Below are 18,035 nucleotides of genomic sequence, written 5' to 3'. Positions count from 1 at the left end.
CATGCTCGGCTTTAGGTGCTCGGGAAACGCAGAAAGCACTCCAACAAAACCAAGGATGCTGCAGAACCCTATTCGAGAAACCCTGCCCCACAGCCCTTGCCGCAAAAAAAAAAAAAACACCTTGAAAGAAAAGACCGGCAAGAGACAGATTCAGGGCAGAAATGTACAGAGACCGCTGCGGGGAGCAAAGCCAGACTCCGCAATATGCAATGAAAACAAAACAGTAACTGCTGAAGAGGCAGAAAATATTCACAATCTTGCCCCTTTTCTTCAAACCTGCTACTGTGGTAAAGACTGCACTGCATAACCTTAATGACACTTAAAGCGCATCCAAACCTTCATCAACGGCACATTAAACAGCACTGACCAATTGCATTTCTAAGCACTGATAGGTGCAACGTTAAGAGATCGGAAGTGGGCGGAGTGGGTGAGGGAACAAACGCGGGTTAATGACATCCCAGTTGAAATCGAGAGGAAGAAATGGGCTTCGTCAGGGCATGTAATGTGAAGGAAAGATAATTGCTGGTCCTTAAGGGTAACGGAGTGGATTCCAAGAGAAGGCAAACGCACCAGGGGGGGTGGCAGAAAGTTAGGTGGGCGGATGAGATTAAGAAGTTTGCGGGAATATGGTGGCCGCGGCTGGCGCAGGACAGGGTTAATTGGAGAGACATGGGAGAGGCCTTTGCCCTGCAGTGGGCGTAGTCAGTCTGATGATGATGTTGATGAGTGCCAGTTTAAGGGACTCACTTGACTGGTCCGTTCATGTGCAGCAGGCGCTGAAAGTCGAGACGGATGTTCTTGGCCCGACAGAGTTCCATGTGGCGGACACATTCCAGCAGCGATGCTCCCTGCAAAAATGGTGAGATTGCAAAACAGGAACTAAGGAATTGCTCGCCTGTCACACTGCCAAGGGAAGGTGCAACCATGAAGTGCATGGCACCTGCCAGAAAGGAAAGAAGAGACCTGTACGCATTACACCTGGTACACCTGTCACCCATTCCCATCACATTGTATCAAGCTCAACTGTCCCGACTGCCTCTTGGACATTGCAATGAAGACGGAAGATTTCTGCAGTGAAGATTTCTTGTCTCGCCAAATGTTATCTACCAGTGTTATTTGGACTGCTTTGCTTTTAATCTTGTACTACGCTTACGCTATTCTGTATAAGTCCGCCGTTTTTGAATTTGCTTTTGCGTATTTTGTGTACTTGGACCCGAACTAGCTGTTGGCTATGGGTACAAAAAGTGTTTTGTATTTCCTGTAAAAGAAATTCGAAATAAAATGAATTGAATTGAATGCTAACTCATTTCGCACATCAAATTGCAGACCTCGGAAACACCATGTGCTCAACTTGCGGCGTTTATGACTGACCATCATAAATGTATAACCGGCAAGCGCAGTGGTGCGACGTCTTTGCATAACAGCTGACAACTGATTTTCGGAATATGCGGCACTCAGAAAATGGTCTGAATGATTAAATAGTCCATCAAATCTGTGAGAGCAAGTTCACTTGCAAAAAAAAAAATAATAATTTTGCCCATTTATTTATTTATTCAGAATACCTACATCGCCAGAGGGCATTATTGTAGGCGGGTTAAATACATGGGGGTCACACAATGCAAAAAGTTCGCCATAATGCACATGAACACACCAGTTAACAACAAAAAACACTAAAATTAAAATTACTGGGAAACATACAGACAGTGCAATATTGATGCAGAACAATATAAAGAAAATAGATATGAAGAGCTCACACAGAAGTATAGGTTATAGTTTAATAAGAAAAAAAAAATGCTCTAGAAGTGATGTTTCGTCTAAAAGTGATAATATTAGCGTCCATTTGAGCCAGAGTAACTCTTTCACCACACCCACACAACATGGCAGGGCGCTCATGACCTCAAAATCCTGGATGAGCACACTGTGTTGACTGTTAGTCTTGACTAATTTAGTCTGAAAGACCAAACTTTCAGACTCTAAAGGTTCAGGAATATCCGTCTTGTATACGTCCACATTCCCAAAAGAAGCGTGATGGTTCCTCAACAAAGCCCAAAATATCATACAAGTTCAAATAACTGCAGTCCACAAAGTCAGTCAGCCACTATAGAATACTGATCGCTGAGCCAGGACTACAGCAAGACTCTAGCTGAGTACCATTTACTCCCAAAAACCTCGAATCCTGAAACTGAACAGACACAGGAGTCATTTTATGGAGCTTATCAACAACACCTACTCTCACTGTCCAAGATAAACCCAAAATGAAGCTCAGCTTTAGCAAGAAATACAAGTATTTCCCAAGGAAATAGATAAAAAGTGCTAGTTGGCATGTCATTTCGCTGTGGTGTATATACATGGTCTGTTCTGAAAGTAGTAGGACTGATTTTTTTAAACAAAATTTATTCAAGAGAATAGTACAAACGATTACAATTTTTCAAGGTAGCACCCTTCCGCACCTACACGCTGCTGTTAATGAGTTTTACAGTTTTCGTACGCCTCCAGGAACGCCTGGACCGGAATGCTGTTTAGCTTCCTCGTCACGGCCTGTTGAACCACCTCTACCGATCCGTGATGTTTCCCCTCGAGCGTCGATTTTATTCTCGGGAATAGAGAAAAGTCTGGCGGGGCCAAGTCGAGGCTGTAGGGGGGCTGAGACAGCTTTGCCGCCTTGTGCTGGGCAAAAAATCGGGGTCCTCATTCACATGATGAAGAAGATCCTACCGGTTGGCCTTTTCCTCCTCTGACAACACTCCCGGCACCAACTTCGCGCACGCTTTCCTCATGGATAAGTTTTCTGTCGCGATCTCAAAACTTGGGTTTGAGGAATGCTCAAGTCATCAGCAATCATTGTGATACTCATTCTACGATCACTTTTAAGTAAATGTTTCACTCGCTACACATTTTCGTTGGTCTTGCTGGTCGAAGGGCGTCTGGAGCGGTCGTCTTCCTCCACTCTTTCCTTACCTTCTGAGAACAGCTTGTGCCGCTCAAAAAACACCTGATCTACCCAAGAAAGCGTCACTGTAGGCCTCCTTAATCATATTGTGAGTCTCTTTGCCCGTTTTACCAAGATTTACTCAAAATTTGATCGCGTATCGCTGATCCAGTAAACGCTCCAGTAAATTCTGCGTGAGGAGACGTTTCGACAGGGGTTCACAGCACAGGCGACCTCCTCTCTTCAACGGCCGACTGCCGATTTTCCCCAGCATTCCCAATATCCCCCTTCAACGATCCTGCACGCGCAGACCACCTCTCGTCCGCCCGTTCGCCCAGGAAAAAACCAATCCTACTACTTTCAGAACAGACCCTGTATCTGTGGACGTCAACAAACAAACAGTGTTTACATGCTTACGTGCGCATAGAATTAAGAGGCTACGAAACTAGGGTTGTGTGAATACAGTAGAACCCCGTTCATACGTTTTTCACCGGACCGGGAAAAAAAAACTTAACAGCCGGGAAAACGCAACAGTGAGGAAAGCACCGAAAATTAATGAAAACAGTGCAGCTTTGACTTGAAACAATTAATTTCCGCAAATTGACCCTAGGACTTTAAAAAATCGAGAATGGTGGATTGCAGTTTATTTCGCTCGCTGGAAAGAACAACGCGTTTCTCAATAGCAAAGGCCGCATTGCTGTCAACGTCGCTTTGCGGTGCGGCCACACCGCACGCACGCAGCAGTGCTGTGCAGTTCACGCGCTCACTGCAGTCCACGCTGAAGCGACGTTGTGCACAGCGTCAAGCACTGAAATGTTCGTAGGCTGCTCGCCGCGCTGCTCCGCGTAAGCCGCCCTGGCTGCCTGTCGACTGCGTTTAGTACATCCAGCTTTTCCTCAAGGGAAAGCCCCTTCCGCTTACTCAACGCTATCACGCCATCAAAGCACAATAAAGATGTTGTCGCGACTGAGAAGGATGAAAAGGAAATTGCACGGGCCCTGCCGACTGGCTCCAGCCGGCTGGAGCCACCACTGCTGTCACTTGCAGATAGAGGAGAGTTAAAAGATAAAAAGAAAGAGTGAAAGAAAAGACGCGCTGATAAGCGACCGCAGCTGTGCGCCTCCTCCTCACCACCTCCCACGATAAAGATCGCGGCGTTCGGCGTGCGAGGCAGATAGCCATCTAGTGGCGGCCTCTCCAACTCGCGTGCGGCTTCTTGCAGCCAGTTCCGTAGCCAAGCCTGGCCAAGACTGGTCAAAAATCAAAATGCGGGTTGGCGCGCATTGCCCGGTTGGGTTCGGGGAGCCCGGTTGCGACGTATCATGCGGGATCGTTTCCTTGGCTACGACATAACAGCGGGGTTCCCAATACATTGGATCCTATGGAAGCTATGCCGGGACCCGAAGAAAATGACTTAACAGCCGGGAAAACGCAGCAGTGAGGAACGTAACAGCGGGGTTCTACTGTAGTACCTTTTCCAACCGAACAGAACATGAATAGTGTAGCTTTGGTACGGAATCGAATATGAACAGTTTAGTTAAAAACCGAATCGAGTATGAATCAAATAATGAAAGAACCACATCGAATAGAAATAGAATATTTCGTCAAATATTGAATGAACAATCACGAGGAACAGGGAAGCGTTTCTTTCACAGTTATAGTTGCACCTGCTAAAAGATGCAACACTGATTTCCATTTGCAGGTTCGCAACAAGAAGTCAATGAACAGTAAACTCTACTTAATTCGGACTTCAAGGGAGTGGAAGAAAACGTCCGAATTATCTGAACGTCAAATTACCTAATGGACTCCTCAAAACTGCCAAAAACCGTTCACGTGGAAGCGAAATTTATTTGGCAGGAACCTGGTAGTTCTTACCTCCTTTCAAGATGAAAACTGGGTGACAAATCTGTGATTTCGCACAGTTCCGTCAAATGTTTTAATACGTGCACACCACTGGGAGTGACAAAACCAGAACTGCTCCACAATGGTAAGGGTCACCGTGACTTATTTCAAAGTCCGAAACAGTAGTGTTGGAGCGTCTTCGCATGTGAAGTCGCACGTGAGGCAGCTTCACTGCACAAACAGCAAACAGCACGTGATAAGCATGGAGTTCTGGCGAGCTGGAAGAATGGAAATACCACGCAGACGGATGCGAGGGAAGCGCTCATTGACACTGGGGTGGCAAGACGCCTTTGAAAAATAAGCTAAAAAGATCCGCAAAGGCAATCATTGTGCCAAACATTGTGTGGCTTTGGATGTCCAACTGGCTGGTAGCCGCCCTCACCGCAAGATAGCAATGAAGCTCCGAAAACGAAACAACATACCCGGACTCTCTCGGCCTATCGACAAGAACCTGCCGACTGTCAACACGCCTGCCTTTGCGTGCGCATCAGATGGGCGCGGAGGACAATATAACACAGTAGAACGCCGCTACAGTAAACTCGGTTATATTAAAAAACTCAGATATAGTGAAGTGAAGCTGCAGTCCCGTTTTCCCTTCCACAGACGACTGTGCATTTTTTCTTTTTTTTCCAGTTATAGCAAAGTCTTTTTCCAAAGAAACGGCTATAGTAAAGAGCGCCTGGCCATGGCAATGTACTTCCCGCAGATTGATGGCGACGTGGCATACCGTATTTACTCGCGTAATAGGCGCACTCGCATAATAGGCGCACCCCTAGTTAGGGCGCGAAAAATCAGATTTTTTTATTTCCGCGCATAATAGGCGCACCCCGAACTTGGCACTGTGATCAATACTGTATTTACACGATTGCAAGCCGACGCCTCGCCACCCCCCGTTTCCCAATCTTTATTTTAACGAAGTTTTTGCTGAACTGACTACTAGTCCCTACTAGTGCTGCTGCCGTTGCAGCTGCTGCGGACCCACAGCACGTACAACGACATCGCGTAGAACAGCCGCACACAGTTTTCAGGGATGCTCACTTTAAACGTCTGTTTGGAAAGCTTCATCTCCAGCCGGAAACGTTCCCGACTTAGGCCCGCGAAAACCTCGGCGCTTGGAGTCGCGTACGAAAATTTAGGACGCCGCAGTCGCAACTGCTGCACTTCTCGGCCACGTCGTATTTTCCGACCTGCCGCACGCTTGCCGCGTTCGAGAGCAAACTCCCAGCCGTGTAGCTGTTAAGGTGCTTGCCCGTCGACCTAAAACATCAAAGCTCCGCGGCAAAGCCATAAACCACGATAACTATCGCGCTACCGCAAATCCCGGCACTTGACAGCAAAAAAAAAAAAAACGAGCTGGAGATGCTGATGGCGATATAGATAGCGAAAGCTCGCGGCGGAGGAAAACGATGATGATGATGATGAGCTTGGCCTTGGGCGGCATCTGGAAGCTCCTGTGCGCGTGTGTGGCCTCCGCGATCAAGCGCCCGTTGCGCGCAGCCGGAGCCGATCGCGGAGGCCTCGGCGGGAGCATTCCGAAAGTTTCCGTGCGGCCCTTACACGGACCTTTTTTTTTTTTTTACATTTTCTTCCCGAAAACGGGGTGCGGCGCGTGCACGAGTGCGTTTACGCGGTGTGTTCAATTTTGCGAGTCGAAAAATTTCCGGAAATTTTACCCCGCGTAATAGGCGCACCCCGAACTTTGAGCCGGATTTTCTGGAAAAAAAGTGCGCCTATTATGCGAGTAAATACGGTACATAGAGTAAAGGATCGCAAAACAGATACCGAATGTGCTCTTTGAGGTGGCTTCACCACTAAGCTCAAGAGCCACAAGGTCTTTGAGGCGAGCTTTTCGAAGACCTTGAGGCCGTGAGGCAAAGCACGCAGCACGCATGGAAAAAGTAATGCTAGCTATGAAGGTAGAAACAAGGCAGCACGGGTCACTGAGAAAGGAGAGCCAGTAAAAGTGCAGTGAAGAGTCGAAACGCAGCAGCGCAAACCACGGAAAAGCAGTGGTAAGAAGCAGAGACGCAGCAGCACTGTGTAGGTGATGCTGCCACGCTCAACTTTGTCGCACACATTTCTTAACTAATCCTTCTTAAATGATGCTGAAGCCACAGGAGACGACACTGTGATCACGGAAAGCTGTGGGCTTCACATGGAGTCAAACTCGATTTATTTTGCAGCCACATTGTATTCGTTTAAATGCGGTACTTCCACAGGACGTAAACGAAGTCATAAACATGATAATATGTAATAGCTGAAAATAAATAATTATCACATAAAGGAATGATAAGTGCAGTATGCAAGGTATTGCTGAGCGTTTATTTTATAAACCAACACTTCGTGCTTAGTGGGCAGCCAGAGAGCATAGTCAGAGCCGTGCCATGACCAGCAAGCAATATAGTAAGACCTTGATGTAGTAAAGATTATTGCTGGTACGAGCTACTTTACTATAGAGGGGTTCTAATGTACACAATTTGGGCCTGTGGATGAATATCTGGACAATCAGATGTCAAGCACATCAATCTCAACATAGCGCCCCTAGGGGGTCCGTCCTAATTAACCGATTTGAGCCTCGTGGCGTACAAATAAATGAGCTTCAGACACCATAGACTGGTATCGGAGTTTGACGGGACTCCAGTGGCAGTCCAAATTCTCCAAAGTTCCGAATAAACAGGGGCCGAATTAACGAGGTTTTACTGCATTAACTTTATCCTTGTCATGTTACACTCGTAGGAAAAGTACCTTGTGCAGCTGATAATGAAAGGTAATAAACTAGCACCATATCTCAGTGCATGAGACGACGAGAGCTTACTTAATAGGCATGGCCTCCAAGGTCAGGCATAAAGGCCGGATTTGCTGAACCCTCCATCCTGCACATATCGAACGCGGCAGCATTATACGCGGCGTGTATGATCCCTGTTTTTGGAATAGTCATGAAAAAAAAGCAAGACAAACCTTAGTCAAACTTCGAGCCAATTATTCGGAAAGTACTAAAAAAATTGAGGGCACATTCAGTTCATTTCAAATAATTTTGGACATACCATTCGTTCGAATAGTCAAATACGAGGATATTCGATTCAGTATTCGAAATTTCTGAATAGTATTCGCACATCCCTACTTAAAACAAAATACCCATTAAAGCAGCCACATGCTGATATCGCAACGGGAAGAAACACACCTAGATTAGAAAATTTCTCTACTTTTACTACACTGCTAGACTCTTCTTCACTGTTGTTGATTTACCAATGCAATCAATCACTATGATTCAAAATGCTCACTACAGCAGCAGGACAAAAGTAATAAATATTGAACGGCTTCTTAATTTTTTCACAAAGATTTTGCCTTCCAAGGTGTCTCTACATGTTAAGGTATCTCAGACTTTCAGCGAAGTGTGTCCCTCGTGTGTTGTGCTCGCCTGTGACTGCAGCAGGGCAGACGGCTGCTCACCGGAGTGTGTGGTCGACACAGGATGCTGAGGGTCTTCTTGCGCTCGTGGATGAAGCCGAAGTCGCCCTGGTTGAAGAACAGCTCCTCCTGCTGCTGCTTGTTAGAAGCCCTGAGAGAGAGAGAGAGATGATAAGGTAACTTAACACTGCTGCATGCTTTCACCCCGCTGACTCAAAGAGAAGCAACTTAATGAAAGAATCATTCTAAGCCGCATCACTTTTTGTTTTCTTTTTTTTAGTACAGGAGTAATCAGCTGCGTCACTGAAACAGGGCTTCCAAACAGAAACTGCACATGCACAAAAATCTCGCCGACGTAAAATTGGAGTCTTGGATTCAGTGTGCACCAAGTGGGATCAAACTACACCACAATGTGACTCTTCATCTGAAGTGACTACACTGTATGAACCACAAAATGAGTAGCATTTGCTAGGTGACAGGAATAATGCTTTCAGTGGTATTGAGGCTCATTAAACAATCTAAACAGACTGTGAAAATGTCACTTAAGAAGGGCAACAAAATTATGTTAAACGTTTGCCTGTGTCCGATATTTAGCAGTCCCATGGCATCAACTTGACATCATCATGACTTCATGAAGATGATGATGATGACATCAACTTGGCACAAGCTGGCATGCAAAAATGCTCCCTCCAAATTTGAGCAATCAAACCCTACTGTAGATGCTCAAAGCCAGAAGCATCCTTCGTCACCAGCAAAGGACTTTTGTTCCAAACATAAGAATATGCAGTATATTTCAGGCAACTTCGGCATTTCTCTTTTCCGCACCACGCTGCATGGCAAGGTCTGAGAGCGGACTGGCCAAGGGTGTTGGTTCTCTCTAGGTACAGTTGATAGTGACATTCAAAAAGAACTTTTTTTTTGCTTACTTTTAACATGCCAATGAAAATAAGCTCAAAGACATCAGACATCACATCAAAAATTTTTTATTTCCTCAGACAGTTAGATGAAATTTTGTTAGCATATTAGAAAACATTTTGTAACTACTCTAAAAAATTTTCTCTGTTAAATTAGAGGAAAACTTCTTTCTAATACTTATTTTTCCTCTGAATCTTATGAAAAGGCTGCACACTTAAGAAACTATGGCACAAGGCTGGTTCAACATTCATCGTGTTCCTATTGATGTGCTAAAGGTCAAGACATTTTAATAATTTTTCTTCTGAAAGCACAAAATTTAGTTTTGACTTTTTTTGTGGTGCAGTGCAGTGTTTTTGAAATTCACAAATTTCAAAAAACAAAGGATGTCTTGACCTGCATCATAGTCCAGTAGCGTGGCTTTTTGGGCTTGTTGGTACATTCTTCCAATACACTGTAGCGCAGAAAAGACGAGGACATGGTGTTCGTCTCTCGTCTTTTGTGTCCTCGTCTTTTGCTGCGCTACAGTGTATTGCATCATATAGTCCTTGCAGAGGAACAAAATAAGATGAGGTTAAAGGCGGGTACCTACGCAGGAAACTGCAGCGAAGAAAAACACTCATTCTTAGAGCGTTTCCTCATAGTGCACAGCCAACGCAATTCATGAAACAATTCTTTTAGAGCACATCCTGGTAAATTTTAGCTTTGCGACAGCATGAAAAAACGACGCATAAAAGCGGACACAACAACTTTCAAACAATAAATTTTCAGCCACTTTTTGTGGTTTCAAAGTCTCATACGAATGCCCCTACACTGGTTCTCGTAAGCCAGCCAATAAAAGCAAAAGCTTCGGCTACCCTGAGACTGTCTTCAGCACTCAGTCAAGGAAGCGTTAACTGCATGGGGCGATAATTGCAGCAACATGCCACGCGATGCCATCGTCCGATGGTCTAAAGACTGTGGAACCATGGTCGCTCATCACGTCACTTAGTTTCTGGGTTTGCAGAAAGTTTCGCCCATCGCCCAGAAGTGCCGTGCGAGACTAGCCAATGACGGTAGGCCTTGCAGGTGCGCACCTTCCGATCCGTTTTGCGCGCGAAAGTCGGCTTTTTTTTTTAGCGCACTTTCAGCAGAAGAGCAGCTGACGCACCCCTCACCATGACACCATGACTGCGTGTCTATATTTATTCATATTCATAACTGGAACGTTGTCAGTGTGCTTGCCTCATGATGCACAGCGGAATGCGAATATATGGAATCTTTCAGGTGGTGGAAGTACGTGAAACGTGAATGCATGCGAGGAGTGCTTGGGAACACTTCAGCGAGTAGCATGTTTATTGCCCATGGTCACGGCATTGACATCCTGAAGCTAGACTAGCTTGTCGATTGTGAACATGACGAAGAACAGCGAATGGACGTGGGACAAGCACGTTACTGCACCGAACCATATGAAACGCCGACCGATGCATATGCAGTTGCGGAAAGTCGTATATTCTGTACTGCAATCACTGCTTCCTAACTTTAATTAATGCATGAAGCATTGTCTGTTAGTGCATACTTGCATGGTTATAAATATAATCTACACTTCTCAGTTGCTGACGTGAAGGCCCATTGGAAGAACCTGCGGGATACATTCTGGAAGTTGTATAAGGCCCGCAAACCCACACCCAAGAGTGGTGACGTAGCAGCAGATGACGAAGAAGATCATTTTGATGCGGACAGAGAAAATTAGTTCTGCCATCCGTCAAGCTGTTCTATTTATTCATTTATTTACAAGACACTGCAGGTGAGTGCCCAAGCAGGACTGGGATACAGGAGAGATACATAAGTGACACAAAAATAAGCACAAAAATGCAACTACACAAACTATGATAACATGTTTGTGCAAACTAAAGGAACACACTACACCTGAACGCTGAAAGTACAGGATTAACACATGTCAAGTATTATCACTGGTTGCCACATCGGACAAAACACTCAGTTCCAGTTTCTCTAGAAGCTGGAGAGACCAGATCTCTTTCATGTACAAGCAAGGTTAGGGCATTCACAAGACAAAATTATAAGTGCAAGAATTTTGATGGCATAACCAGTTTAATGAAGTGGGACATCAGGTTGTTGATTTTGTTTACTGCTGTGATTGATTAGCAGAGCAATACAGCATTGTGGACCATGGGCTGTTCTTGTCAACTGCTGCTTTTTTTTTTTAACTTATACTTTTAGTCACGCAGATTGACATCGTGGCTAGTTTCCGAGTGCACTGAGCAATATGGGAATGTGCAATGAGTGGAACTAATTGATGTCCGTGATAGTAACTATACTCCCGTCTCATGAATTCTACAGGCAGAACATTGTTTTCTATGCAAGTATTGCATGCTTGTACTATTTTGTTTGGTGTTTCATGGCAGGGATGAGCACTGTCAAATTGTCATAATTATAAGTGAGTCAGTGCTGAACAAGTTTGCATAGCTGCAGCTTTTTTCTTATTTATGAATCATGATTACTGTACGCTGTACAACAAAACCAATGGCCTTCAAGTACATACAGGTACAAATATGCAAGTACAAAGCTTTCCAAGACTGTTGCGACTATTGTGATAAATGTTTTTAGTCAAGTTGAACCAAAGTTACATGTGCAGTTTTACTTCTTTATGTGATATATATACTCAAGACTTTCTGCATTGTGGTTTCAAATACAATGCAATGTGATATTTACTCGAGACAAACTGGAAAGTTTGGTATTTTTGTTTCTGTTATGTGATGCTAAGGTAATTTTGACCTTTTTGTTTCTCTCACACGTGATTTGCTAAGGACAGGCATAAGTTACTTCTGCATTAAATCTGTCTTATATGACGCAGGAAGAGTTATTTGTGATTTTAAATTATTTTATGATTTCTGTATTAGGTAATTTATATGTTTCTGGACAGTGTGATGGAAGAGCGCACAACACCGGGACAAGAGACAAGCCCCGATTTACAACTCATTTTTAGTTCGAAGAAACACGGCTTGTTATAACTTCTTCACACCCTCAAAACCCATGTGTCACAACCATATCGTTCAAGCGTTCTAAAATGACAACCTAAGATTTGCAATCAGAGAGATTTATAGTGACACTTTTAACATGTCCAATTCTTTCTTTGTTAATGCAACAGTCGGCATGCTGACACAATCGTTGTGCAGCCTCGATATCGAAGCTGCCTCGAATATTTCACGGAATAACTGTTCTTTGTGATTAGCAAGTGCTCTACATTTTCTGAAATCAGGTGCACAAGTTTTGGAGGGGCAGTCAGACTGCCCGTCCAGAACTTTCCTTTAGTGTTCAATGGCAGACAACGATGCTGGGGAGGCTGACAGCAGAGAGAAAAAGCGTGCGCTTTTCTGTATGACATGACTTTGTGTATTAGACTGAAATAAAATTATTGCCTAAATATATTTTTGTGAATGTTTTTATCGTGTTTTAGCTTCTATGGAGCCTTAGGAGCGTTCTACGGGTTAATAGTTAGTTATATTGATTTTTATGGCGCAAAAGCAACTGAGGCTATGCTGCGCCAAACACAAGGTTAGAGTTTTTGTTAATGGTGAAGCTTTCTAAAAATACTTAGAGTTTGTTTAAAACGTTGGCTTCCTTGAGAAACCTAAAAATACATGAAATGTCAACCAGTGCTCGATCACCTAAGAGTAGCATGGGGTGTAATGGGATGCTTTCCCTGTAAAATGTTGTGAAATATTTCTTTCTTAGTTCTTCTAGTTTTATGCATGAAATTAAAATGTGGTTCACTGTGAGTTCAGCACCACACATTTCACAGAGAGGTTTGTTTTGTTTGGCTAGCAGAAAGTTGTGCGTGAGGTGGGTGTGTCCAATGCGGAGCCGACATAAAATAACTTCGGTAAAACGTTCTTGATGCCTACATGATTGCCATTCCCCTAAAATTGGTTTCACAGAATTTAATTTGTTGTTTACGTGACCTTGCCATGCGGCCTGCCACTTATTTCTGAGTTTACTGTTGATAAACTTTAAGCAATCCCTGTGCGGTATGCTCACTTGTTTTATTTGGCCATTCCGGGCTTGTGCAGCGCATACATCTGCTTTCTCATTACCTACGATTCCAACATGGCTAGGAACCCAGCAGAATTTAATGTTATGTTTTTGTTTTGTGATTTTAACAATGCTATGTATGATGTTACCTATTATGGGTTCAGCAGCATTTCTGGAGTGCAGTGCTTTGAGCATACTCAAGGAATCGGTGTAAATGATGCTATTTTTGATATTCTCTCTTACTATTTTTTCCACAGCTACAAAGATGGCATAACACTCAGAAGTAAAAACCGATGCGCATTCTGGTAGTCGCATTATCTGTTTGTTTTTTCCTTGGATTACTGCACTTCCAACGTGACTTTCTGTTTTTGAGCCATCGGTATAAAATTCAATGTAAGTGTCATACTTTTCTTGTAGTGCAAAGAATTCCTGTAATATGTACTCATTTGGCGTTTGCTTTTTATCTAAATGTGTCATTGTGAGGTCACATACTGAAGGCAGGCTGTACCATGGTGGTAAATTTTCATTCCTTTGTGCAATATTCGGTAGGGCATCTAGTACTGTTAGCTCTTCACATTTATCTTCAAAGCGCAGCAGTAATGGTCTGATAGAATGTGGTTTGTTGATGAATAATCTTTTAGATCGGCACTTGGTGACAATTGGATGGCAGAGATGTTTCGGAAGAGAACGGATTTTTAAGACGTATGAGCACGTAAGGGCGATTCTTCGATCCTCAAGAGCGGCTTCATTAGTTTCAACGTAAAGGCTAACTACTGGTGATGTTCTGTATGCTCCAGATGATAGGCGCAGACCAAGATTATGAATGGGGTCTAATCTTTTTAAGTAGGATGCTCTTGCCGAACCATATACTATGCACCCGTAGTCCAGCTTGGAGCGCACCAGAGAGCGATATATTTGTAAAAGGCTTGCTCTATCGGACCCCCACCGCTTCCGTGAGAGAACTTTTAAGATATTGAGGGCTTGAGAAGCTTTCTTTTTAAGGTTGTTAATATGTGGTAGAAATGTGAGTTTCTTGTCGAAAGTGACGCCTAAAAATTTGTGTTCTAGTTTAATTGGTAGCGCAGTGTGATTAAAGTATAGATTGGGATCGACCTGTAGGCCTCGTCGCAATGAAAAAAGAACAGCTACTGTTTTTTGAGGAGAAAATTTAAACCCATTTATGTCTGCCCAAGCACCTAGTTTATTTAGTGTGATTTGTATTTGTCTCTCACAGGTTGATATGCTGGAGGACGTGCATGCTATTTGTAGGTCATCTACATAGACTGAATACATTATGGACTTGGGTATTACTTTAGCTAAGGAATTCATTTTTACTATGAAGAGTGTCGTGCTTAGAATGCACCCCTGGGGTACGCCGTTCTCTTGGGTGAAAGCCATGGAGAGAGTTGCTCCTAGGCGGACTCGGAATGTGCGGTTAGCCAGGAAGTCGTTCAAGCAGTTCAACATCCTGCCGCGGATACCTAGCTCTGCTAGGTCACGGAGGATGCCGAACTTCCACGTAGTATCGTAGGCCTTCTCCAAGTCGAAGAAGACCCCAATACAGTGCTGCTTGTGGATGAAGGCCTCCCGGATGATGTTTTCCAGGCGGACAAGGTGATCTGTGGTGGAGCATGTTTTCTTAAACCCACATTGGTGTGTATCTAATAGTTGCCGTGATTCAAGTATGAAGGTCAATCTAATGTTTATTACACTTTCGAAAGATTTAGCAATGCAGCTGGTGAGGGCTATTGGTCTGTAACTGCTAGGACTTGTTGGTGGTTTTCCGGGTTTGAGAAAAGGTATTATGACTGCTTTTTTCCACTCGTCAGGTATATTGCCAGTTATCCAGATTTTATTAAAAAATTTTAACAGTGCCTCTACAGCAGCCTCGGAGAGATGTGCAAGCATAGCGTAATGCACGTTGCCTGGTCCCGGTGCTGTCTTTTTGCCAGAAGATAGTACCTTATTTAATTCTTGTAGTGTGAGAGGCTGGTTATAATCCTCATGAACACCTGCTCCAGATGGAAATTTTTGTTTTTCAGCTATTGCTTTGTGTTTCTGAAATGTGTTTGTGTAGTTGGATGAGCTTGAGATCTCAGCAAAATGCTCGCCCAGTATGTTGGCCTGTTCTTCTAAAGATGTTTGTGTCCCGGGTGCTGTCAAGAGAGGAAGTGTGAAAGGGGTATGGTCACCAGTAAATTTACGAACTTTTTCCCACATTTTCTTTGATGTTATTGAACTATTTATTGAGGAGACATATTTCTGCCAAGAGGTTTTCTCTGCATTTCTTCGCACATACCGCGCTCTGGCTTTTGCCTTCTTAAAGGTGAGTAGGTTCTCTGCAGTGGGATATCGACGCAGAGCGCTCCAGGCTTTCTTTTGTTGTTTTTTTGCTAATGTGCATTCTTTTGTCCACCACACTTTGTGTTTCTTTTGTGCAAGTCCTGTTGTTTGTGGTATAGCAAGTGTTGCGGCCGATATTATGCATTCAGTAAATTTCTCATTAATTTCATCTGTGCTAAGGTCGTCACAAAATTCCATTTCCAGAGTGGCACTTTTTGTAAAAAGTGACCAGTCGGCGAGCTGAATTTTCCAGCGCCGTGGCCTTGTCGGGATGATTGGAGTGGACGATGAGAGCCTGATGACGGTAGGTAAGTGATCGCTGCCCATGGGGTCATTTAAAACATCCCATTTAAAATCGTTAAAAAGTAATGGTGATGCGAAAGCTAAATCGAGAGAGCTCATTTTTGCTGAGCTTGGACAGCAATATGTGGCTTTTCCCGTATTTAAAAGACAGATATTATTTGAGAGGATAAAATCTTCGATTATTTGGCCCCTCGAGTCACAGCGTTCGCTTCCCCAGAACGGTGAGTGAGCATTAAAATCGCCAACTACCAGGAATGGCTCCGGTAGTTCATATATCAAGCCTTCTAAATCTTGTATTGTTAATGTCATGTGCGGGGGAAGATATAGAGAACATATACCGTAAAAACCCGCGTATAATACGAGGTTTTTTTCCCATAATTAGCGTCCTAAATTTCCGCCTCATACTATTTGCGGATCCGAACAAATATTTTCGAAGTTGCTCGATGTTTTGGTTTCGTTTTTGCGGCGTGGCTATGGCTTGGCTTCGCTATTGGCACGTGGCTACGGCTTGGCTTCGTTACTCTCGACAAACGACGTCACGACGTCGTTTCTTTGTTGATCCGTTGGATGCGCCGGGGGGTCGCGGTGTGCCGTGCGCCTGTTGACAACGCACGTGCTAGCATGTAAGGCACGCTTCGTGAAGTGGATATTGTTTTAGAGAGCACGATGTCACGGTCTCGAAAACAGTACTCGGCTACTTTCAAGCGATTTTGGCTGCGGAGAACATCGGCAACGGTGCGGCCGGGAGGCAGTTTGGTGTCGTCGAAGGAAGCATTCGTGGATAGCCACAACAGAAAGAAGCCCTCTTCGCGTGCAGCGGAACGCGACAAAGCTTTTGCGGCCGTTTGATGGTTGTGTAAACAAACCGTTCAAGGACGCAGTCAGGCGGTGTTACGCAGAGTGGATGCGCTCAGGTGAGCCTGCAGTGACACCAACCGGGCGGCTGAAGCGGGCTTAATGCGGGATGCGATTTGAATAAATGTCTTCTATGAGCTTGTGTTACTCGTATTATACGCGGGTGAATCTTTTTTTCCCATTTCGCGTCTCTAAATCTTAGCCCCGTATTATATTCGGGTTCGTATTATACGCGGGTTTTTACGGTAGTTATGGTCTTGTAGCTCACGACGCTAACCGCAACCGCTTCCAGTTTTGTGTTAAGATTGATTTTTTTAGCAGGGACGCCGCTCTGAGTGACGATTGCGACGCCTCCTGAGAGTCTGTTAGCATGCTCGCGATCACGTCGGAATGTTTGATAATGTCTCAGGATATTCGTATGTTGTGGACCGAGGTTGGTTTCCTGAAGACATAAAGCTACAGGAAACATTGAGCCAAGAAAATGTGTGATATCACTGTAATTCCTGAGCAATCCTCTACAGTTCCATTGAAGTAGGAAAGTCATGTTTATATTTTTGAGTGAGGATTGAGGGGATTTACTAGTTTTCTGGGCCCGTTATTGGGGTCCTGTCTATTCTTCGCTCAAGAGAGCGGTTCCGCCGCTGCAAAGCGAGCGGATCGGGAGTTACCTCCATCACCTCACTAGAGGTGCTGGTGGACCGCGGGGAAGCCGCGGATGTGTTAGTGTCAGGCCTCCCCCGACGGGGGGAAGTCCTGCTGGGTGCCGACCCGTGAGCCGGCGCTCCCTGCTTTGGGGATGGCAGAGCAGCATTCGCTGTCTCTGCCTGGGGCGCAGATGGCTCTGCCATAGCCTCGGTGGAAGTGGCCTGGACAGATGCCGGAGTGCTGTGTGGTGTGCCGCCCCTGCGCACCACATCAGCACAGTTTGTTTTTGTGGAAAAGTTGAAGCTGTTCTTTGCGTAAAAGAGCCTTCGCGCTTCCTTAAATGTGATGTTCTGTTTGGTTTTCATTGTAACGATTTCTTTCTCATTTTTCCACGAGGGACACGACCTTGAATAGGCGGGATGATCGCCTTCACAGTTTGCGCAGCGAAGTGCTGCTCCTTGGCAGTTGTCGGAAGCGTGTTCTTTTGAGGCACATTTAGCGCAAGTTTCGCGGCCACGGCAGCTTTGAGACCCATGACCGTACCTCTGACATTTGAAACACCGGCGTGGATTTGGGATATAATGCCTGACATTTATTTTGAGGTAGCCTGCTTCTATGGATTCTGGGAGTGTGCTCGAGTTGAAAGTCAGTACTAAGTGCTTTGTAGGTATCTCTTTGTTGTCTTTCCTTATTTTGATTCGATATA

The 18,035-nt window shown here is 44.6% G+C and overlaps 1 protein-coding gene across 1 annotated transcript in view; it reads right to left on the bottom strand.

Moving 5' to 3' along the window:
- Eogt (EGF-domain O-GlcNAc transferase) overlaps nt 1-18,035 on the bottom strand; it is an 87,405-nt gene that overhangs the window by 60,593 nt on the left and 8,777 nt on the right. The window contains exons 4-5 of the mRNA XM_089553426.1: nt 8,282-8,390; nt 748-848 (exon numbers count right to left, since the gene is read on the bottom strand). Coding sequence (XP_089409552.1) covers nt 748-848; nt 8,282-8,390 — 210 coding nt within the window. The remainder of the gene's footprint in view (nt 1-747; nt 849-8,281; nt 8,391-18,035) is intronic.

Source organism: Amblyomma mixtum, chromosome 7 (assembly GCF_055824585.1).
Source record: "Amblyomma mixtum isolate Tamu chromosome 7, ASM5582458v1, whole genome shotgun sequence".
Classification (NCBI taxonomy): Eukaryota; Metazoa; Arthropoda; class Arachnida; order Ixodida; family Ixodidae; genus Amblyomma; species Amblyomma mixtum.
This window is presented reverse-complemented; position numbering and strand designations above follow the sequence as displayed.